At 42.3% G+C, this 23,490-nt stretch overlaps 1 protein-coding gene across 3 annotated transcripts in view; it reads left to right on the top strand.

The window, feature by feature from the left end:
- mmd (monocyte to macrophage differentiation-associated) overlaps window positions 1-23,490 on the top strand; it is a 67,221-nt gene that overhangs the window by 11,772 nt on the left and 31,959 nt on the right. For 2 of the 3 annotated variants that reach the window (XR_007438386.1, XM_022682916.2), the window contains exon 1: window positions 17,063-17,323. The exons of the other annotated variant lie outside the window; for it this stretch is intronic. Coding sequence is in view for 1 of the 2 variants with exons in the window: in XM_022682916.2 (XP_022538637.1) it covers window positions 17,199-17,323 (125 nt within the window). In the remaining variant the exon portion in view is untranslated. Of the gene's footprint in view, window positions 1-17,062; window positions 17,324-23,490 lie in introns of those variants that run through there. 3 annotated transcript variants of the gene reach the window in all.

Raw genomic sequence — 23,490 nt, 5'->3', positions numbered from 1 at the left:
CTTCAGTAGGCTCTACAGTGAAAAAATAACTATTTTCAATTTATTCTATTTATCGCTATTTTCCAACCTAAATGGACAGAAGACAGGAACCTTTCACCCTATCAACACACAAATTTATACACATATATAGACTGATAATCTGATCTTGATTGCAAATTTTCAGCCAAATCGGACATGTTTTGCCTCTACAACGGCTGGAAAACTACAGCGATTTTGTAGGCCTCAAGCTTGTATTATCGCTTTTTTCAAACCTAAATGGACATAAGTCAGGAACCTTTGACCCTATCGACACAGAAATTGACATACATATATAGACTGATATTGTGATCTTGATTGCAAATTTTGAGCCAAAACAGATATTTTTTGCCTCTAATATGGCCAAAGAGCAACAGCCATTTTGTAGGCCATAAGCCTGTATTATCGCTTTTTTCAAACCTAAATGGACAGAAGTCAGGAACCTTTGACCCTATCAACACACAAATTTACACACATATATATGCAGACCACTTAATCATGAGTACCAATTTGGAGCCCAATCGGACTTTTCTTCTCTTTTTAATAAATAGAAACACACTGATAGGGAATGTTCTGTCTTACTTATAGAGTGATAGATTTCCAGCAGGTTATATGTGGTCTCTTGCTGCGCTCTGGTGGTCATTTGGTGAAACAGCTACATTTGAATTATTCTAAATTAAAGCTCTGCTGAACTTATTTAATCATTTTTGTCTTGCTTAATTGAACATATTTATCCTTCTTGGTCATGCTAGTCAGCCACCTGGGTCATTCTTATTTATGCTCCACCCACTTAATTTTTTTTTAATTTGCATAATATGCAAAACCTACTTTTGAGATCTTGTCTTTGCCTCCTTGACCAATCATGACATGTTTGGTGTCAAACAGTTCAGCAGAGCTTACTCCTCAATAATTATAAAAAAAAATCTTTACATTTATAAACAATATGGCCGCCATATGCAAATTAGTTTTACCATGGTGCAGTAAAATGTCTTTAACACTTATAACTTTTGAATGCTTAACCTGACACTAATACCACTTCAGTCCTTTGATCATTACATGATTCTCAGATACCCTGTGAGTTTAAGTAGACATACACACCCCCAGGGGGCGGGGCCAATGCTCGATAGCTGTTTCTCTACAACCATACAAGCTATCAAGGTCATCCTTGCCAATTATCATCTATGGCCCATGCACTAATGGTACACCAAATGAAAATTTGATATGGACACTTTTGTGGTCACTATTAGCCAAACACATTCCAGGAAGCTTTTAACAGGCGGAATGTTAATCAGGTCAAAACTTATATACTATATACGGGTTATTTATATGCCCTTTTTATGCCTTGTGATTTTTCAATTGAAGAACTGAATTTGTTTCACCAAATGCCCACTAGAGTGCAGTAAGACACCACATAAAACCTGATGAACACTACAGCTCAATTTATCAATGCTTTTCAACTAGTTTACTCACACCATTCATCTAGCATTGCCATTATGGTCTTTATGGTCACGCTGGTCACCCAGCTTGGTTATGCTGGCCATCCAGCTTGGTCATGCTGGCCATTCACATTGGTCATTATGGTCCTGCTGGTCATTCAGCTTTGTCCTCATAGTAATGGTGGTCTTCCAGCTTGGTCATACTGGCCAACCACCTTTGCCATGCTGGTCATCCAGTTTGGTCATTATGGTCCTCCAGCTTGGTCAATATGGTCAACAAGTTTGTCATCCAGATTAGTCATGCTGGTAATCTAGCTTGGTCTTCACGGTCATGCTGGTCATCCTCATCCACTTTGGCGATGCCGGTCAACCGGCAACATGTTTTAAGCCTAACTGGCCTCCAGGGGTCTCTTTGCCTGTAACGCTCGAACCCCGTAAATCGCCGCTTGCGGCTATATTTATTATTATTATTATTCTTTTTCTCCTGTAAAAACAGTTGTGCAGCCTAAACCGTAAGTCATAGAGAAATGAAACTTGGTAGGTAGATGTAGGATCAGTGCATCTCGGTGGACAACAAAAATGGCACCGATTGGTCAAGTGGTGGCGCTATAAACAAGGAAATTCATTTTTCACAATTTTCTCAATAACTCAAAAACCATAAGACCTACATTCAAAATTCTTTTTTTGATGGATTCCTTGGGTCAATACCAACAACTTTCCAATTTGGACCATGCACTTCCGTCTATATAGATTTTTTGCTAATTTGCATAATATGCAAAACCTACTTTTGCAAACTAGTCCTAGGAATTTTGACCAATCCTGGCATGTTTGGTATCAAAACACTCGTGAGAGCATGCGCTTCAATATTCATTAAGAAAAGGTTGAAATATGTAAACAATATGGCCGCCATATGCAAATTAGTCCTTCCGGATATATGCCCCATTCACTTCAAGAGGTAAATTTGGAGCACCATTTCTCAGCAACCTTGCAACCTAGCAAGTTGAAACTTTGCATGCAGAATCTATCATACAGCCTCTAAAGGATGTTCAAAGGGCAACTTAATCAATCAACATGACTGAACACCATCAGCCAATCAGCATTCAGCAGACATTTTGGCAGGCTGAATGTTGCCCAATCTGGATGATATTTGGCAGTTATGTTCAGGTGGAGACACTGTAGTGACCTGCAAAGTGCTGAAACAATCCGCCCACTGGGGGGCGCTGTTCCAAAAAAACGAGTATATGTCAATCATGCTGTACTATTTTGACATCTAATTGTTTTTGCCATATTTAGTACAGTGGCTCTGACAAATTTCTCAATACAACTATGTTTAAAAAGTGCTTTGTTCATTTATAATTGCTAATTGTTTGAAAATAGCTATATTGAAACTACTCTCTGGATATTTGGCCTATCACCTCCATTTCAGTCTTGCTGCACACTGTAGAGTCTCTAGGTAAATGTTCATTAAAAACATTTGTGAAAATTTCACATACAATACTCTCCAGGCATCAAGCACTCTGTGCGTCCTTGGAATTTCTAACCTAAATTGCTGTAACTCTGCAGTATTTGCTGTAATCTCACAATGTTAAAGACCTCTGTACAATATCACTCTGATGAAGCGCCATTTAATACAGAACTAGATTAAGAATAACTTGACATTACATGTCATATCAGAACATTCACTCCTTTGTGCCTCTTCTCAACATTAATAACAGGTGAAAGACTTTTGATCATTTCTAAATGTGACAGAATGTCTCCAATTGTGTTAGACCTTCTTACACATCACCATCCTATGCTCTAGTAGGCACCATTGTGCTAGTTGGTGCTTGATGAAGTGCCATTTAATTCAGAACTAGATTTATAATAACTTCGTAATTACATGTCATATCAGAACATTCACTCCTTTGTGTTAATTTAAACTTGTTTGGTCAAACATTTCAGCTTGTTCTGCAAAGGTTCAAAGGTCAATCTGAATACCACTTTGTGAACATTCTGGTTGAAGCCACCTGATCAATACCAATAACATGTAGACACCTTTTGACTAGTTCTAACTCACTTAATGAATATCCTACAAAGTTCACTAGATTTACATGTGAATTTAAGCACTGATCAGGTTGAAAGGCCTCTGCTCAACATTAATAACAGGTGAAAAACTTGATAATTTCTAAATGTGACAGGGCATCTCCAATCATATTAGACCTTCTTACACATCACCATTCAATGCTCCAGTAGGCACCATTGTGCAAGTTGGTGCTTGAACCCGATGATTGCCGCTTGCGGCTATATTTAGGGTTCAAGCACCGAAGGTGCGTAGAACCCTATTGTTTTTGCTAAGATTTTTCTTATTATTAGGGTTCAAGCACCGAAGGTGCGTAGAACCCTATTGTTTTTGCTAAGATTTTTCTTATTATTATTATTATTCTTTTTCTCCTGTAAAAACAGTTGTGCAGCCTAAACCGTAAGTCATAGAGAAATGAAACTTGGTAGGTAGATGTAGGATCAGTGCATCTCGGTGGACAACAAAAATGGCACCGATTGGTCAAGTGGTGGCGCTATAAACAAGGAAATTCATTTTTCACAATTTTCTCAATAACTCAAAAACCATAAGACCTACATTCAAAATTCTTTGTTTGATGGATTCCTTGGGTCAATACCTACAACTTTCCAATTTGGACCATGCACTTCCGTCTATATAGATTTTTTGCTAATTTGCATAATATGCAAAACATACTTTTGCGAACTAGTCCTAGGAATTTTGATCAATCCTGGCATGTTTGGTATCAAAACACTCGTGAGAGCATGGCCTTCAATATTCATTAAGAAAAAGTTGAAATTTGTAAACAATATGGCCACCATAGGCAAATTAGTCCTTCCGGATATATGCCCCATTCACTTCAATTGTTAAATTTGGAACACTGTTTCTCAGCAACCGTGCAACCTAGCAAGCTGAAACTTTGCATGCAGAATCTGTCATACAGCCTCTAAAGGATGTTCAAAGGGCAACTTAATCAATCAACATGGCTGAACACCATCAGCCAATCAGCATTCAGCAGACATTTTGGCAGGCTGAATGTTGCCCAATCTGGATGACACTTGGCAGTTATGTTCAGGTGGAGACGCTGTAGTGACCTGCAAATTGCTGAAACAATCCGACCACTGGGGGGCGCTGTTCCAACAAATCGAATACATGTCAATCATACTATACTATTTTGACATCTAAATGTTTGTGCCATATTTAGTACAGTGGCTCTGACAAATTTGTCAATACAACTATGTTTAAAAAGTGCTTTGTTTATTCATAATTGCTAATTGTTTGAAAATAGCAATATTGATACTAGTCTCTGGATATTTGGCCTATCACCGCCATTTCAGACTTGTTGCACACTGTAGAGTCTCTAGGTTAAGATTCAATAAAAACATTTGTGAAAATTTCACATACAATAGTGTCCAGGCATCAAGCAGTCTGAGCGTCCTTGAAATTTTCAACCTAAATTGCTGTAACTCTGCAGTATTTGCTGTAATCTCACAATGTCAAAGACCTCTGTACAATATCACTCTGATGAAGCGCCATTTAATACAGAACTAGATTTAGAATATATTTGTAATTACATGTCATATCAGAACATGCACTCCTTTGTGCCTCTTCTCAACATTAATAACAGGTGAAAGACTTTTGATAATTTCTCAATGTGACAGAGTGTCTCCAATTGTGTTACACCTTCTTACACATCACCATCCTATGCTCTAGTAGGCACCATTGTGCCAGTTGCTGTTTGATGAAGCGCCATTTAATTCAGAACTAGATTTAGAATAACTTTGTAATTACATGTCATGTCAGACAATGAACTCATTTGTGTTAATGTAAACTTGTTTGGTAAAACATTTCAGCTTGTTTTGCAAAGGTCAAAAGGTCAATCTGAATACCACTTTGTAAACATTCTGGTTGAAACCACCTGATCAATACCAATAACATGTAGACACATTTTGACTAGATCTAACTCACTTGATGAATATCCTACAAACTTCACTAGATTGACATTACAATTACAATTTACAATTTAAGCACTGATCACGTTGAAAGGCTTCTGCTCAACATTAATAACAGGTGAAAATTTTTTAATAATCTCTAAATGTGACAGGGCATCTCCAATCATATTAGCCCTTTTTACACATCACCATTCAGTTCTCTAGTATGCACCATTGTGCCAGTTGGTGCTTGAACCCGATGATTGCCGCTTGCGGCTATATTTATTATTATTCTTTTTCTCCTGTAAAAACAGTTGTGCAGCCTAAACCGTAAGTCATAGAGAAATGAAACTTGGTAGGTAGATGTAGGATCAGTGCATCTCGGTGGACAACAAAAATGGCACCGATTGGTCAAGTGGTGGCGCTATAAACAAGGAAATTCATTTTTCACAATTTTCTCAATAACTCAAAAACCATAAGACCTACATTCAAAATTCTTTGTTTGATGGATTCCTTGGGTCAATACCTACAACTTTCCAATTTGGACCATGCACTTCCGTCTATATAGATTTTTTGCTAATTTGCATAATATGCAAAACATACTTTTGCGAACTAGTCCTAGGAATTTTGATCAATCCTGGCATGTTTGGTATCAAAACACTCGTGAGAGCATGGCCTTCAATATTCATTAAGAAAAAGTTGAAATTTGTAAACAATATGGCCACCATATGCAAATTAGTCCTTCCGGATATATGCCCCATTCACTTCAATTGTTAAATTTGGAACACTGTTTCTCAGCAACCGTGCAACCTAGCAAGCTGAAACTTTGCATGCAGAATCTGTCATACAGCCTCTAAAGGATGTTCAAAGGGCAACTTAATCAATCAACATGGCTGAACACCATCAGCCAATCAGCATTCAGCAGACATTTTGGCAGGCTGAATGTTGCCCAATCTGGATGACACTTGGCAGTTATGTTCAGGTGGAGACGCTGTAGTGACCTGCAAATTGCTGAAACAATCCGACCACTGGGGGGCGCTGTTCCAACAAATCGAATACATGTCAATCATACTATACTATTTTGACATCTAAATGTTTGTGCCATATTTAGTACAGTGGCTCTGACAAATTTGTCAATACAACTATGTTTAAAAAGTGCTTTGTTTATTCAGAACTGCTAATTGTTTGAAAATAGCAATATTGATACTAGTCTCTGGATATTTGGCCTATCACCGCCATTTCAGACTTGTTGCACACTGTAGAGTCTCTAGGTTAAGATTCAATAAAAACATTTGTGAAAATTTCACATACAATAGTGTCCAGGCATCAAGCAGTCTGAGCGTCCTTGAAATTTTCAACCTAAATTGCTGTAACTCTGCAGTATTTGCTGTAATCTCACAATGTCAAAGACCTCTGTACAATATCACTCTGATGAAGCGCCATTTAATACAGAACTAGATTTAGAATATATTTGTAATTACATGTCATATCAGAACATGCACTCCTTTGTGCCTCTTCTCAACATTAATAACAGGTGAAAGACTTTTGATAATTTCTCAATGTGACAGAGTGTCTCCAATTGTGTTACACCTTCTTACACATCACCATCCTATGCTCTAGTAGGCACCATTGTGCCAGTTGCTGTTTGATGAAGCGCCATTTAATTCAGAACTAGATTTAGAATAACTTTGTAATTACATGTCATGTCAGACAATGAACTCATTTGTGTTAATGTAAACTTGTTTGGTAAAACATTTCAGCTTGTTTTGCAAAGGTCAAAAGGTCAATCTGAACACCACTTTGTAAACATTCTGGTTGAAACCACCTGATCAATACCAATAACATGTAGACACATTTTGACTAGATCTAACTCACTTGATGAATATCCTACAAACTTCACTAGATTGACATTACAATTACAATTTACAATTTAAGCACTGATCACGTTGAAAGGCTTCTGCTCAACATTAATAACAGGTGAAAATTTTTTAATAATCTCTAAATGTGACAGGGCATCTCCAATCATATTAGCCCTTTTTACACATCACCATTCAGTTCTCTAGTATGCACCATTGTGCCAGTTGGTGCTTGAACCCGATGATTGCCGCTTGCGGCTATATTTATTATTATTATTCTTTTTCTCCTGTAAAAACAGTTGTGCAGCCTAAACCGTAAGTCATAGAGAAATGAAACTTGGTAGGTAGATGTAGGATCAGTGCATCTCGGTGGACAACAAAAAATGGCACCGATTGGTCAAGTGGTGGCGCTATAAACAAGGAAATTCATTTTTCACAATTTTCTCAATAACTCAAAAACCATAAGACCTACATTCAAAATTCTTTTTTTGATGGATTCCTTGGGTCAATACCAACAATTTTCCAATTTGGACCATGCACTTCCGTCTATATAGATTTTTTGCTAATTTGCATAATATGCAAAACCTACTTTTGCAAACTAGTCCTAGGAATTTTGACCAATCCTGGCATGTTTGGTATCAAAACACTCGTGAGAGCATGCGCTTCAATATTCATTAAGAAAAAGTTGAAATATGTAAACAATATGGCCGCCATATGCAAATTAGTCCTTCCGGATATATGCCCCATTCACTTCAAGAGGTAAATTTGGAGCACTGTTTCTCAGCAACCGTGCAACCTAGCAAGTTGAAACTTTGCATGCAGCCTCTAAAGGATGTTCAAAGGGCAACTTAATCAATCAACATGGCTGAACACCATCAGCCAATCAGCATTCAGCAGACATTTTGGCAGGCTGAATGTTGCCCAATCTGGATGATATTTGGCAGTTATGTTCAGGTGGAGACACTGTAGTGACCTGCAAAGTGCTGAAACAATCCGCCCACTGGGGGGCGCTGTTCCAAAAAAACGAGTATATGTCAATCATGCTGTACTATTTTGACATCCAATTGTTTTTGCCATATTTAGTACAGTGGCTCTGACAAATTTCTCAATACAACTATGTTTAAAAAGTGCTTTGTTCATTCATAATTGCTAATTGTTTGAAAATAGCTATATTGAAACTACTCTCTGGATATTTGGCCTATCACCTCCATTTCAGTCTTGCTGCACACTGTAGAGTCTCTAGGTAAATGTTCATTAAAACATTTGTGAAAATTTCACATACAATACTCTCCAGGCATCAAGCAATCTGTGCGTCCTTGGAATTTCTAACCTAAATTGCTGTAACTCTGCAGTATTTGCTGTAATCTCACAATGTTAAAGACCTCTGTACAATATCACTCTGATGAAGCGCCATTTAATACAGAACTAGATTAAGAATAACTTGACATTACATGTCATATCAGAACATTCACTCCTTTGTGCCTCTTCTCAACATTAATAACAGGTGAAAGACTTTTGATCATTTCTAAATGTCTTTCTAATTTATTATTATTATTATTATTATTATTATTATTATTATTATTATTGTGGCTACAAATTATACTTCATAATAAAGAGATTGTAAGGTCCTGGCCCTGTTTCCTGTCTGTCCTCGTGCCTGTGTTGTCCCACGTGACCCGTGCCCCTGTGTTCTGCCTGTGTTTTTCCACTCACCTGTGTTCTTTTGTAACTCCGCCCCTTCGTCCCAGGTGTTTCATGTTTCCTGTGTGTGTGCACCTCTATTTAAGGTCCGTGTTTCCATTTTCCCGGTGTCGATCCTTGTACGTTTTTACGTCTGTTAGTGGTCCGTGTGTTTCCCCAGTTTCCTCAGTCCAGTTTTCAGTTATTTCCCAGTAAGTGTATTCCTAGTTTGTTTTGTGTTTATTTTTGTAATAAATCCCGTTTATGTTTGCATTTGCGTCCGCCTCCTCGTCCTCCCTGCACCCTCACCCTGACAGAAGGATCGACCCCATAATGGACGCAGCAAACCCGTGGACCGGCTCCAGGTTGGCGATTCGCCACGCTTCATGCGGGACCCCGCCGTTGGAATCCCCGAGACCTAAAGGACGCCACAGGCCTCGGGGTAGACGTTCTAAGGGGTCCCGCCAGCCGAAGGAGGATCCCTTTTCCGGGGAGGATTTGCTTGGGGGGGCGCTGCTGGTGTGTGCGGGGAGCCTCGGGACTCGTCTCAGGTTGGGTGAAACCTACGAGTACGCGAGGCTCGTGGAGCGGAAGCCGTGGGACTTCCTCGGTTGCGCTCCCAGCAGCTCCGAGGAGGAAGAGGAGTTCTACACCGCACCGGCCAGAACCCCCTTACCGTACCCCACAGGGGCGGTGCTCTACGCGGCTCTCGGACGCACAGCTCGAGAGGCCGCCCAGACTCCCGTGTTGCCCGCAGCTGAGGTTCCACGCCATGAGACCCCCGCGACTCATTCGCGCTCCAAGACCCCCGCGACTCATCCGCGCTCCAAGAAGCACGCGGCTGAGGCTCCACGCCCCGTGACTCCCGTGGCTCAGCCGCTCCCCGAGACTACAGCGGCAGCGGCAGCGCCGCTCTCTGAAGCTCCAGCTAAGCTAGCTAGCCTGCTGGCTTCACCGCGCTCCGAGAAGCACGCGGCTGAGGTTCCACGCCCCGTGACTCCCGTGGCTCAGCCGCTCCCCGAGACTTCAGCGGTGGCCGCGCCGCTCCCCGAGACAGCGGCAGCGCCGCTCTCTGAAGCTCCAGCTAAGCTAGCTAGCCTGCTAGCTCCACCACGCTGTCCAGCTCGGCCGGCTTCCAGCTGTCCAGCTCGGCCGGCTTCCAGCTCTCCAGCCCGGCCGGCTTCCAGCTCTCCAGCCCGGCCGGCTTCCAGCTCTCTAGCCCGGCCGGCTTCCAGCTCTCCAGCTCGGCCGGCTTCCAGCTGTACAGCCCGGCCGGCTTCCAGCTCTACAGTCCGCACGGCTTCCAGCTCTCCAGCCCGGCCGGATTCCAGTTCTGCAACTCCTGCTCCAGTAGCAAGCTCTGTTCCGGTCTTTACAGCCTCGCCCACTGCTCCAGTCCTGGTGTTAGCGGCAGCCGCACTCTCAGCTCCTGCTACAGCGGCTTCTTCGCCAGCGGTGCCAGCCGCTTCCAGATCTGCAGGACCCGCCGCCTCTGTAACAGCGCTGCCCGCGGCTCCCGCCGCCTCTGGATCAGCGCTGCCCGCGGCTCCCGCCGCCTCTGGATCAGCGCTGCCCGCGGCCCCGGCCGCCTCTGACCCAGTTCCCGCGGCCCCGGCCGCCTCTGACCCAGTTCCCGCGGCCCCGGCCGCCTCTGACCCAGTTCCCGTGGCCCCGGCCGCCTCTGACCCAGTTACCGCGGCCCCGGCCGCCTCCGACCCAGTTCCCGCGGCCCCGGCCGCCTCTGACCCTGTGCCAGCTCCCAGAACATTGTTTGGGCCCAGGCCCCGGGTTTCCAGGCCTGCCCCGAGGCCCCCGGACTTTAATCCGAGTACCATGCCCAGGCTGGCTCCCTGGACTTCCACACAGACTTTAGCCAGTCCTGGGCACTTACCTATGTTTTTGGTCCCCCTGTCTCTCCCTGTCCTGGTCCCCGTATCTGTGTTTGTTCATGTTCCTGTCCCCTTAGGTTTTTCTGTTCCTGTCCCCGTCACAGTGCTCGTGTCTGTCCCTGTCAATGTGTTTGTTCCTGTTCCCCCGTCCAGTTCTGTCCAGTCTAAGCTCCCATTCGTGTCTCCTGTTCAATCTCCGGTCCAGTCCCCATTGGTGTCCCCTGTCCTGTCCAATGTCCAGACCCCTGTCCAGTCTACGTCTCTGTCCACTGTCCAGCCTTCTGTCCAGTCTTTCGTCCAGTCTCCGTTTACATCCCCAGTTCAGTCCCAGTTTCAGTCTGTGTCCAGTGTCATGCCCCAGTCTCCTGTCCTGTCCAGTGTCCAGTCCCCAGTATAGCCTTATGTCCAGTCTCTGTCACCTGTCCAGTCTCCGTCTCCCTTTGTGTCCCCTGTCCAGTCCCTGTTCCAGTGTCCGTCCCTGTCTCCTGTCCAGTCTACTCTCCAGTTTCCGTTCCCTGCCCAGCCCCACGTCCAGTGTCCGTTCCCGGTCCTGCCCCCGTTTCATGTCCGGTCTCCTGTCCAGTTCCCTGTCCGGTCTCCGTCCTAGTTCTGTCTTGTCTTGTTTTTTGTTTTCCGCCCTCTCCTGACCTGCTCCTGGGGTTTCGTTTTTCGCGCCCCGGGAGTTGCGCATTAAGGGGGGGGTTATGTAAGGTCCTGGCCCTGTTTCCTGTCTGTCCCCGTGCCCCTGTGTTCTGCCTGTGTTTTTCCACTCACCTGTGTTCTTTTGTAACTCCGCCCCTTCGTCCCAGGTGTTTCATGTTTCCTGTGTGTGTGCACCTCTATTTAAGGTCCGTGTTTCCATTTCCCCGGTGTCAATCCTTGTACGTTTTTACGTCTGTTAGTGGTCCGTGTGTTTCCCCAGTTTCCTCAGTCCAGTTTTCAGTTATTTCCCAGTAAGTGTATTCCAAGTTTGTTTTGTGTTCATTTTTGTAATAAATCCCGTTTATGTTTGCATTTGCATCCGCCTCCTCGTCCTCCCTGCACCCTCACCCTGACAGAGATAGAAAACAGCTGTACCTTATTGCAGTAAACTACAACTAGGAGTTGGTGGTCTGATAAGCAATTTTTATGTTTATAATTGTAAAATACTAAACTCCTACACAAACTATAAACAATACTAAACATAGGAGTTGCTTATCAGACTAGTTAAAAAACAAATTATAAAGAAGCAACTTGTATGTGTATTATTGTAAAATACAAAATTATATGCTAAATAAAGCTATGTAACAAGTTTTATAAATTCTATATTTAAACAATTCTTAAGCCAAATCCTCTCCCCGAAAATATGGAAACAGTTTTGCTAGCAGGTGTGGTTAACTGGCATTCTGCAAAGCCTCAGCTTTAGTGACTTTATAATAATGAAGAAACTTAAATATGCGGTATTACAGCCCAAAAACTAAAGTCGCTTTCCCTGCAGGCACGTAACAGTATTAGACAATATCCTGGCGTAAATCTTTTTCAATCTGACATCATGACCAACATTTGACCTGAAATCATTCTTAGTATTTATTTAGCATTAATCAGACTGACAAACATTAGTTATCATCTGTAATAAACCTAAAAAAACAAAGCTTTAACAGCTCATTCTTTTAGAGGCCATACAACTGTATGTTTATGCCAGGTTTTCTTAGTTTCCTTGAGTTTCTGCTTCATTGGATGCTGATCTGGGAGTTGAGATGGTCACTATTTAAATGGAAGTGTAACTTTACTGTGGTGGCAGTTGAGTCAAGTCAACCCTGTTTATTTATATGGATGTAAATGCGTTCTAATGGCTTTTCATAACACTGCTGCTCTTATTAAACATGGACAATGCATTACATTCTGACCTGGAAACCCTTTAAACCACAGACAATGGCAGAGAGAGTCATTTGGTTCATGCTGGGAAACAGCCTTCCCCAAACTCACTGCTCCATCAGTCTGTTTAGGAGGGTGTTTGTGTTTCGTATTTAAACATCTTCTCTCTCTTTTTGGAAAGTTCATGCCACCGTCTTCCATATTCCAAAATATAAATAAAGACTGAAACTGGAAGTTCAGTTCCAGAGAGAGATCACATGCTGGGTGGATAAATTGAGGGCCACCCTGCAGGACGCTCTGGAGGATGCAGACATGTTCCTATTCAGCTCTATAGACAACATGCTTATGAAAGCAATCATACAATTGGTAGGGAAACTGCCCTACACCCTTTCCCGGATTCCGTTATCCCCTGCCCTGGTCTGGTTCTTCGGCCACACCCTAATTTAACTTCGAGGGAGATTTAATAAAGAGAACAGACACAAGCTGCTGTCTTTACAATCTAAGTTTATTCAGATTCAAACAAAGTCTTTAATACCCGTACATACGTACAGTCAAAAAGGGGAAGTCCCTTCTTGCTTCTGCAGAAGAGGTGTGAAAAACATTTGCTTGTTAATATCTGACTTCAGTATATCATAAGATCACAATGTACGAGAGCATCAGCTCATATCACACATAGAAGAGAAAATATGCAAATTACAGTTCAACACTACAATGCTGCTTGTACGGGCCACTAGAATCAAGCCATAAAAGGACAAAAGGAACAAAAAGTCTAGGTGGGGTTTATCATAAAGCAAGTGAGTAGAACTCATACTGTTGTATACATACTGTTCTATACCTGAACACCAACAACCACTAAAAGATCTATCCAGAAACCACAGGTGAAAAAAAACATCTGAAATGCTCTGATCTCTTACACTGCTGCCTGCACTGCAGGGCTTATCAGCGGGAACATACACGAGTAATAGGGTTGCATGCTAAGCAGAACTATGGGGGAACTAGGGTCACAGTTCAAAATCTGGAACTCAATGCAGCTGGAGTAAGGATTAAACCAGACTACAAAAGCCCACCATTCAGAGTGCTGAGTGTGGACTTTTCTTTTAGCAAATAAGCTGAACATGTTGTACACTCGATTTGAGGCTGCAGTTGGCAATATTAGTTAGCTAATGATGTTAACAGGGTTAACATTGCTGATGGTGTAGCAAGCTGTACGTGTGCAGAGCTCAACAGAGGACAGAGCCCCTTCATATTACTGGAGAGAAAGTGTTTAAGACAGGGAATATAAGGAAGGCTGTGTGGTAGAGTTCAAACATGCAAAGTAATAATTTATGAATAATTAAATAAATAATTAATCTTCCTTAATATTGGTCATACAGTTTGAACTGATGTGGGACAAGGGCTTTGCATTTATTTGCATTTTTTTTTTGGAGTACGCAGGGGTCAAAACTTTTTCACACCATGTATTTTTCATTAATAAATGAGGCCCCTGGCCCTCAAACTCCCAACTTCAAAATGCTCTCTACAGAAGGACTGTAGAGAGCATTTTGAGCACCTGCATTACTGTCTGGTTTGGAAACATCTCAGATCATAAGACCCTACACTAAGAACAGCTGAGAAGATCATCAGGCTCTCTCTCTTCTCCAGCACAGACAATTTAAATTTTATTGTTATAACAGAGCACCGCTCCTCACACAAAACTGTTCACACATTGTAGTTTACAGACCTGTCCCAAATCACTTCCTACACCCTGCACTTCAATTCAATTCAGTCTACTTTGTGATGACATCAACAATATGCAGAACTATAGGGTGTTTTTAAACAGGCATGTTTTTTGGGGCACAGCTCATTTACAGTTGGCCATGCACATGTAGCATTACCGGCTACAAACTGCTGGTAATAATATAGATAAAACAACAAGCTGAGCGGCACTGATGAAATTTCCATAAGATTTCAAACACTGCAAATAATTCTGAACCTCAGCGTTTAAACAGACCTTTCTGTATAAATCCTAAAGCCAGGCGGACTCATACATCTGCGATTCATACACTGTACTGACACGCTGTGATTCTGTACTGACACGCTGCAATATAGGAGCTCACACTGCCGGACAAACGCTGCCAGAGCCCTTTTAGTGTATAAGCGCTCGGTTCAGGAGAATCAGGACAATTTTAAGGCATTTTGGGTCCCGAAGCAAAATGACAGATTATTAACTGTAACATTAAAGCATTACAGCTTATATCCAGCCCGAAAAATAAACTAAACTGTTTTTGTGAGCCCCATCCCAGTTTTAGCAAAACATTTTTTAAAAAGTAGAACATTAAACCTGAGCTTTTTAAAAACATTTTCGGACTGTTTGAACGAGCGAAATCTGATTAGAATTACGTTTATTAACATTGCAACAGAACTTGCTTTAGACCTGTTATTTATAATAAAAATGTTTATTAAGAACCAACCTCCCCATCTCTTCTAATATAATTAACAATGTCTAAGAACATAAAACATTTTCTGAACAAACAATGTTTATATTTTAAACATGTAGCCTATAGCAAAACACAAAAAAACAACAACTCAGGCTTTGTACTGTACACTCATTAAACCGTAATAGACCAAGAACATTGACATAATTTACAATGACTCTCTACACTGTAAAGGAATATAAAACACTTTCTAAACAAATGTTGTTGTTTTTTTTATCCTTAGTACAAAACACATAAAACAGCAATAAGGCTATGCACGGACATTGGTGGAGCTGACATGCTCGCAGTGCTCACTAGTTCCAGAGTGTGTGATTAAAACATTCTAACTTGTGCAACTTTTTTGAAACACATTTTATTTGTTACTGCTGTATTGTGTTTATCACGCCATAGCTTGAGAGGAGTAATGCTGCAGGCCGGAGCCCCAGTGGGCGTGGCTAAATGGCGGAGCATGTGTCAATCATTTTCGACTGCAGCCAATCAGATACTACACTTTCGTTGTCAATAACTTTTTATTAAACCAATACTCAGACAGACCAAGCTGTCCATCATTTTTTACTACAGCCAATCACCTTAACAGATCTGTCAAAACTGCATTGCTACCGGTTAAACGTAGCGCGATTTAAACTTCTGAACAGCAGTGAAGCTGAATGTGTATAAATATTTTACAAAATACTATATTATAGTGCGGGGCGATAAAACGATAAGGATTCAATAAACTTTATTTTCTATTTCCCGTTTAAGTAGCGCTGCGAACAGGCGCAGCACACGATCAGGCAGCGCGCTGAACTGCATGCTCAGCTCAGCACTCCCCCTCCCACCCTCTCCCCCCACTCCCAGCCCCCTTACTCAACCTCACACAGCAGATCTACACAGCGGCTGTTTCTCTCACATTTACTGGATAAACAGCATTTATAAGTTTAGCTGAGCTACAGTGGAAAACTCAATTCCTAAATATGTGGCATGGAGTCTCCTCACCAAGATATTTAGAGAGGTGAGCTTGTTCAGATTTCTGAAGGCAGCTATTGCTGCTCTGTTTGCTGCTAGTTAGGTTAGCTTGTCTGAGTTCAGAGTTAGCGATGTTTAGAGATCCAACCCCCTCTCTGTTTAGGTGTAAAAGGGATCTGTGCAAACTGTCATCATTAACTAAGGTGCCTTCACTGCTTTTTACATTCTGATAAACTAATGGGTAACGCACGTTAGCCGTGTTAATCCACTTTCGGTGTAAATTAACGTTAACTTCAGCACGAGTGATGGGTTAGTATATAAACACACAGTAAATAAGCACTTTCTGTTTTTTCCCAACTCTAATAGATAATTTCAAATAAAATAGAAAAACAGTAAAACATATGTTATACATACTTTTTATATGACCAAAATTTATTAGACTAAAACTAGACTAAAATGTGACTAAAACTAATAATATCCGATAGAGTAAAATGTAACTAAAACATTCACAAGGCGTTTATAAAATAAAATCACTGAATGCATTACAGATTAAATGAACCTTGAGCAACATACACACACACTCATACACACACACAGTCCAATGTATTAATTACACGTTGGGTGTAATGTCTGTCTGTGAGGCAGTTTTTGTAATCTGTAAACTGTTCAGATATCTATCTATTTGCCTTTTCTTACACAAGTCCTTAAATCGACCATAATGTAATAATTCCGTTGATAAATTATTTACAGTAATCAGGATACAGGCAGACAAGGCGCAGAAATGGCATCATCCTCCCTCTCAGTGACCTGATTACAGCGGCATATTAAACGAATAAAACGTGGACCGCTGTACCTCGACTCGTCTTTAGTCCCGCCCTTCGCCCATGACGACACTGATGGACGAGATAGAGGTTGTGATTGGTTTAGAATTCTCCCGGTCTGTGATTGGCGGATGCCACCGTGGTCGGTGTTTCGCGTCAGGGCGCTGCATGGTCATGGCTGAGCGCTGGTAGATCAGCTATGGCGACTTTCGGAGATCTAAACGCGGCGTTGTTGTTTTTAGGAGCGGAGTTTAGCTAGCTGATGTTCCCTAACGCGGGGACTATTCCCCCTACCTTTAGTTTGAATATCCAGCTGCTTTTCTCCACGCACAGTTTTACTTCTTTTTTTTTTCTCTTTAAAATGAAGAGGGTAAACAGCTTCCAGAGGTGAGTCAGATACAGAAACACCACTAAACCGGTTTAGTTTGGTGTAATTTGGTTTAAAGTCTCAGGCTAGGCTATGGTTGCAGACCAGGTAACCTAAACATTGGCTAACTCTGTATTTAGTCAGCTTAGCAAGCTGACTAACTTTACTAACCTAGGTTAAATAGGTTAGCTAGTTAGCTAACCCAGCTAACGTTCACTAAAGCTACATTCAGCTAGATTCAGATTAAAGAGTGAAACACCTAACACTGATAAATATCAACACTTGTAAGAGTTTCTTTACTGATTACAGCTGTTATTACAGTATATCCGGTATCTTAATAGTGTAACTTTGATTTATTCATAGCTTAATAACGTTAGATAGCTGCTAGATGTCCAATTGCCCAGTTAACACTCACCGGTTTATTGTTTAATTTCTGACATTGAATTAACGTTCATTTTAAAACTTCACTAATAATAATAATAATAATAATAATAATAATAATAATTAGTAGAAAATATGTAGAAAAGGCAAAGCTCGTGATTGAACTTTAAGTTGGCTTGTCAAATAGTTGTGTAGTATGGAATGCGTCTGGTGTATGTAGTGTGGGGTGTGTGTGGAGGGTGTGGGTGTATAGTGTGTGTGGGGAGTGTGGTGTGTAGTTTTGGGTTTTTGGTGTGACTTGTGTGGAGTGTGTGGGATGTGTAGAGTGGGGTGTGTGTATAGTGGGTTGTGGGTGTGTAGTGTGGTATGAAGTGTGTTGTGTGGGGTGTGTAGTGTAGTGTGTAGTTTTTGTTTTTTGGTGTGGAGTTTGTGGGGTGTGTAGAGTGGTGTGTTTGTGTGTGTGGCATGGGTGTGGGGTGTGAGGAGTGTGGTGTGTAGTTTTGGGTTTTTGGTGTGGAGTTTGTGGGGTGGGGTGTTTGTGTGTGGTATGGGTGTGTGGAGTGGAGTGTGTGTGTGGTGAGGAGTGTGTGGGGAGTGTGGTGTGTAGTTTTGGGTTTTTGGTGTGGGGTGTGTAGAATGGGGTGTGTAGTGTGGTGGGTAGTTTTTGGTTTTTGGTGTGGAGTGTGTAAGGTATGTGGATTGGAATGTGTGTGGTGTGGGAGTGTAGTGTGTTATGAAGTGTGGGGTGTGTTGTGTGGGGAGTGTAGTGTGTATTTTTGGGTTTTTGGTGTGGGGTGTGTAGAATGGGGTGTGTAGTGTGGTGGGTAGTTTTGGGTTTTTGGTGTGGAGTGTGTGAGGTGTGTAGAGTGGGCTGTGTGTGGTGTGGGTGTGTAGTTTTGGGTTTTTGGTGTGGGGTGTGTAGAATGGGGTGTGTAGTGTGGTGGGTAGTTTTTGGTTTTTGGTGTGGAGTGTGTAAGGTATGTGGATTGGAATGTGTGTGGTGTGGGAGTGTAGTGTGGTATGAAGTGTGGGGTGTGTTGTGTGGGGAGTGTAGTGTGTATTTTTGGGTTTTTGGTGTGGGGTGAGTGGGGGGTGTAGTGTGGTGTATGTAGTGTGGAGTGTGGGGAGTGTGTGTGTAGTTTTGGGTTTTTGGTGTGTAGAGTGGGCTGTGTGTGGTGTGGGTGTGTAGTGTGGTATGAAGTGTGGGGTGTGTTGTGTGAGGGGAGTGTGATGTGTAGTTTTGGATTTTTGGTGTGGGGTTTGTAGAGTGGTGTGTGTGTGGTGTGGGGTGTGTAGTGTGGTGTATGTAGTGTGGGGAGTGTGTGTGTAGTTTTGGGTTTTTGGTGTGGAGTGTGTGGGGTTTGTAGAGTGTGGTGTATGTAGTGTGGGTAGTGTGTGTGTGTAGTTTTGGGTTTTTGGTGTGGAGTGTGTGGGGTTTGTAGAGTGTGGTGTATGTAGTGTGGGGAGTGTGTGTGTAGTTTTGGGTTTTTGGTGTGGAGTGTGTGAGTAGAGTGGGGGGGGGAGTGTGGTGTGTAGTGTGGGGTGTGGGGAGTGTGTGTGTAGTTTTGGGTTTTTGGTGTGGGGTGTGTGGGGCTTGTAGAGTGGGGGGGTGTGGGGGTGTGTAGTGTGGTGTATGTAGAGTGGGGTGTGTAGTGTGGTGTGTAGTTTTGGGTTTTTGGTGTGGGGTGTGTGGGGTTTGTAGAGTGGGGGGTGTGGGTGTGTAGTGTGGTGTGGGGTGTGTAGTGTAGTGGGTGTAGTTTTAGGTTTTTGGTGTGGGGTTTGTAGAGTGGGTGGTGTATGTAGTGTGTGGGGTGTAGTTTTGGGTTTTTGGTGTGGAGTGTGTGGGGTTTGTAGAGTGGGGGGTGTGCGTGGGGTGTGTGGTGTGTAGGGTTGCAAAGGTATGAGATTTTCACGGTATGATAACCGTCTCGGAAAATACCGCGGTATCACGGTTATCACGGTATCACAGTTTGTTACATATATTATTATTTTTTTGTTCAATTAACTATTTATTGTAGAAACTACACCATCAGGTGAAGGAAACCATGTTTTTCCACTACTCTTAAGGGCATTAAGAGTGTATATATATAAAAAAAAGTTGGTATATAACCAGATACTGCAGAAAGAGGGGATTTATTTCTGACATGATCCTCACAATAGAGATTTCTATTTTAAGGCTTTCACTACTTAAAACCTTCAACATATGAAAAACAGGCACGTCAGAATTTGAAAATGAACGCATGTAAATGAATGGCGTCTTTCACGTCCAGTCCGGCCAGTACCTTTACACGGACACGTGAATCCATCGTAGCACGCACTTCACGCCTGTACCTGCGTGCCCGAATTTCGGATAACTCAGCGCTTTTGCGGGCGCTTACCGCATGGGTTATGCACGACTACAAAGAGGTTTTATTTATGTTCAGATTAAAATTATAAACTGAACACATACTTTGCGCTGCACAGCGGGGTGGTGTTCTCGGAGATGGGAGAACAGGTTTGATGTATTTCCTCCTTTAGCTGTGACTTTACGGCCACATTGATTACAAGCTTGTTGATTACAAGATTACAAGTCTGTTTTCAGGCTGTTTGAATGAGCGAAATATGATCAGAATTATGTAAATTAACACTAACATAGAAGCATAGAACTACTATTTAATTAAAATTATTTTTAAGAACAGCTAAACACAGTGCGGAGAAGTTCACGTGCGAGAGAGAGAGAGAGAGAGAGATTTGCGTGTTCTGATATGAGCTACTCACAGGTAAAGGTTCTCTTTTATCTCCTCGTGCTCATTTTAGTCCAATACATAATTCTGCAGTTTCTCATTGTTTTCTGTCGTATTTTGCGGCTATCGCGAGCGCTTACAACTAACACCGCGGGCCGCGAGGTGCAGCCGTGCTGCCGCTGTTATGCCGAATCCGACTCCCTGCTCAATCCGACTCCCGCTTCGCGGACAGAATCGGCACAACACCCCCCGCTGTAGAACTGCGGGAGTGAAAACAGCGCTTATAATAAAGTTAGTTAAGTTTCAGTTTTCGTTATTTGGTTCGTTTTCATTAACAATAATAATTGGTTACTTAGCATTAACATAGTGATTATCACACCAGAGCTTTATTTAAAAATAAAATATATAATTAAAAAACAGATGCCTACATCTCAGACTATTTTCTAGAGCCCAACCCGACCCGGCCCGAGGAATGTGGTGGGAAATCTCGGCCCGAACGGACCCGATCTCGGGTCGGGCCAGAGAATCTAAGCTCTAGTCTGATGCACTTTCTGCCGTTCTCACAGCTGTGTGCTGAGTAGCTGAAGCGGAGCAGAGTTGCGCATGCGCGGGTGAGTTTCTCCGCTGGCTTGCGTTTTACCGGTAATAAGCAAACACACACGGTATGATAACCGTGCATTTTAATACCACGGTATACCGTGAAACCGGTTACCGCTGCAACCCTAGTGGTGTGTAGTGTAGTGGGTGTAGTTTTAGGTTTTTGGTGTGGGGTTTGTAGAGTGGGTGGTGTATGTAGTGTGTGGGGTGTAGTTTTGGGTTTTTGGTGTGGGGTTTGTAGAGTGGGTGGTGTATGTAGTGTGTGGTGTGTAGTTTTGGGTTTTTGGTGTGCAGTGTGTGGGGTGTGTAGCGTGTAGGGAGTGGTGTGTAGTTTTTTTTTTTTTGTGTGGAATGTGTGGGGTTTGTAGAGTGTGGGGGGTGTGTAGTGTGGTGTATGTAGTGTGGGGTGTAGTTTTGGGTTTTTTGGTGTGGAGTGTTTGAGTAGAGTGGGGGGGGGGGGGGGTGTAGTGTGGGGTGTATGGAGTGATGTGTGGGGTGTGGTGTGGCGTGTCATAGAACAGGAAGTATTGCTGTTGAATGTGGATTTCATGCCACCTTACCATGAGCACACAGACCAGTTTTCAACCAAAGAAAATAACACCTTACAACATATACAGCTGTGGGCATTCACATATAGAGAGAAATTTTGTTCCGAATGAAAAAAAAAGCAAACACTAACTGTGATCCACAAATCACATTGCTTTTACTTACATGTAGAATGTGCCAAAATAAAATAAAAAGCAAAAAAAAAACTGTTAAATCACATTTTACTGCACTTGATCTCTTTATTGAAAAACAATACACTAAAACTAAAAGGAGAAGTAGCGTGTTAAAAAATAAACCAAACACACCCACACCAGACCTTTTGGACCCAGGTTCAAAAAACTTCCACACTCAGCATGGTCTGCACCGTTCACGCTGGACCAAACCAAATCTCCGGAGAAAGTGCACCCGGATCCGGAAAGACGTCCGTGTAAAAATGCCCCAAGCGTGAGAACCAATCCTGTGTTAAAATCTACTCAACTCGTCTGTCGTCTGTAACTGTGCCAGACTTTATTTATAGAATTGGAGTGTTTATTTCCTGTTATCTTATTGTAAAAATGCTGGCTTCCAATTTCAGTAGTGCGCTCTGATTGGACAGTTATTACATTTCATTGTGGCATGAATACTGCACCAGTGTGATTTGCTTTTGAACATTTTTTAAGCCCCACACATTGGATTACGATGCAGTTAAGCTGATTGGATTTTAGGGGAAATCCGTTACAAATGCAGCTTTTGGTTTGAAATTTTAAATTCTTGTGTATTGTTTTTCAATAAAGAGATCAAGTGCAGTGAAATGTTATGTAATAGTAGTTTTGCATTTCATTTTGGCACATATTCTGCATGTTGATGTGGAAAAGCAATGCATTTGGTTTGGTGACTTGCAAAAGTATTTATTCCCCTTGAACTTTTCCACATTTTATCACCAACCACACATTTAAATGTTTTTATTTTATTTTATTTTAGGTGATAGACAAACAAAGAATTATTAAATAAGTATGAAGTGGAATGAAAATGATCCATAGTTGTTTTTTTTTTAATCAAATTCCATGATTGCCCTGTATTTAGCTCCATCCATCTTCCCATGAAATCTGTCCAAATTTGACCCTGCTGAAGAAAAATATCTCTACAGCATGTTGCTGCCACCACCATGTTTCACAGTGGGGATGGTGTGTTCAGGGTGATGAGCAGTGTTACTTTTCCTCCCCATATAGAGCTTTCCATTTAGGCCAGAAAGTTCAACATTGGTCTCATCTGACCACAGAAACATCTTCCACATGTTTGCTGTACCTGCAAACAGCAATTCATATATATTAATTTTAACAATGGATTTCTTCTTGACACTCTTCCATGTAACAGATATTTGTGGAGCACATAACTTTGATAGTTGTCATGTATACAGATTCTGCAGCTCCTCCAGAATGACTATGGTCCATGGACTCCTTGCTTGATCTGAGTTTGAGTATATGGCCATGACTTCGTATTAATTAACTTAGTGTTAATTACCATCATTCTGAACAGATTTCGCTTTAAACGGCCCGAAAACAGCCAGTTTATAGGGTGGATCAGGCTTATAATGACAGTTTATGGGGCGGGTCAGGCCAGGCTCGGGCAGAACGTTCTGCAGGCTCAGCTACAGGCTCAGCTACAGGCTCAGCTCGGCTACAGGCTCGGCTACAGGCTCGGCTACAGGCTCGGCTACAGGCTCGGCTACAGGCTCAGCTCAGCTACAGGCTCAGCTCAGCTCAGCTACAGGTTCAGCTCAGCTACAGGTTCAGCTCAGCTACAGGTTCAGCTCAGCTACAGGCTCAGCTACAGGCTCAGCTACAGGCTCAGCTACAGGCTCAGCTACAGGCTCAGCTACAGTCTCAGCTACAGTCTCAGCTACAGTCTCAGCTACAGTCTCAGCTACAGGCTCAGCTACAGGCTCAGCTACAGGCTCAGCT

Source organism: Astyanax mexicanus, chromosome 3, assembly GCF_023375975.1.
Source record: "Astyanax mexicanus isolate ESR-SI-001 chromosome 3, AstMex3_surface, whole genome shotgun sequence".
Lineage (NCBI taxonomy): Eukaryota > Metazoa > Chordata > Actinopteri > Characiformes > Acestrorhamphidae > Astyanax > Astyanax mexicanus.
Note: the sequence above shows the minus strand (reverse complement) of the source record. Positions and strands in the feature narration are given on the sequence as shown.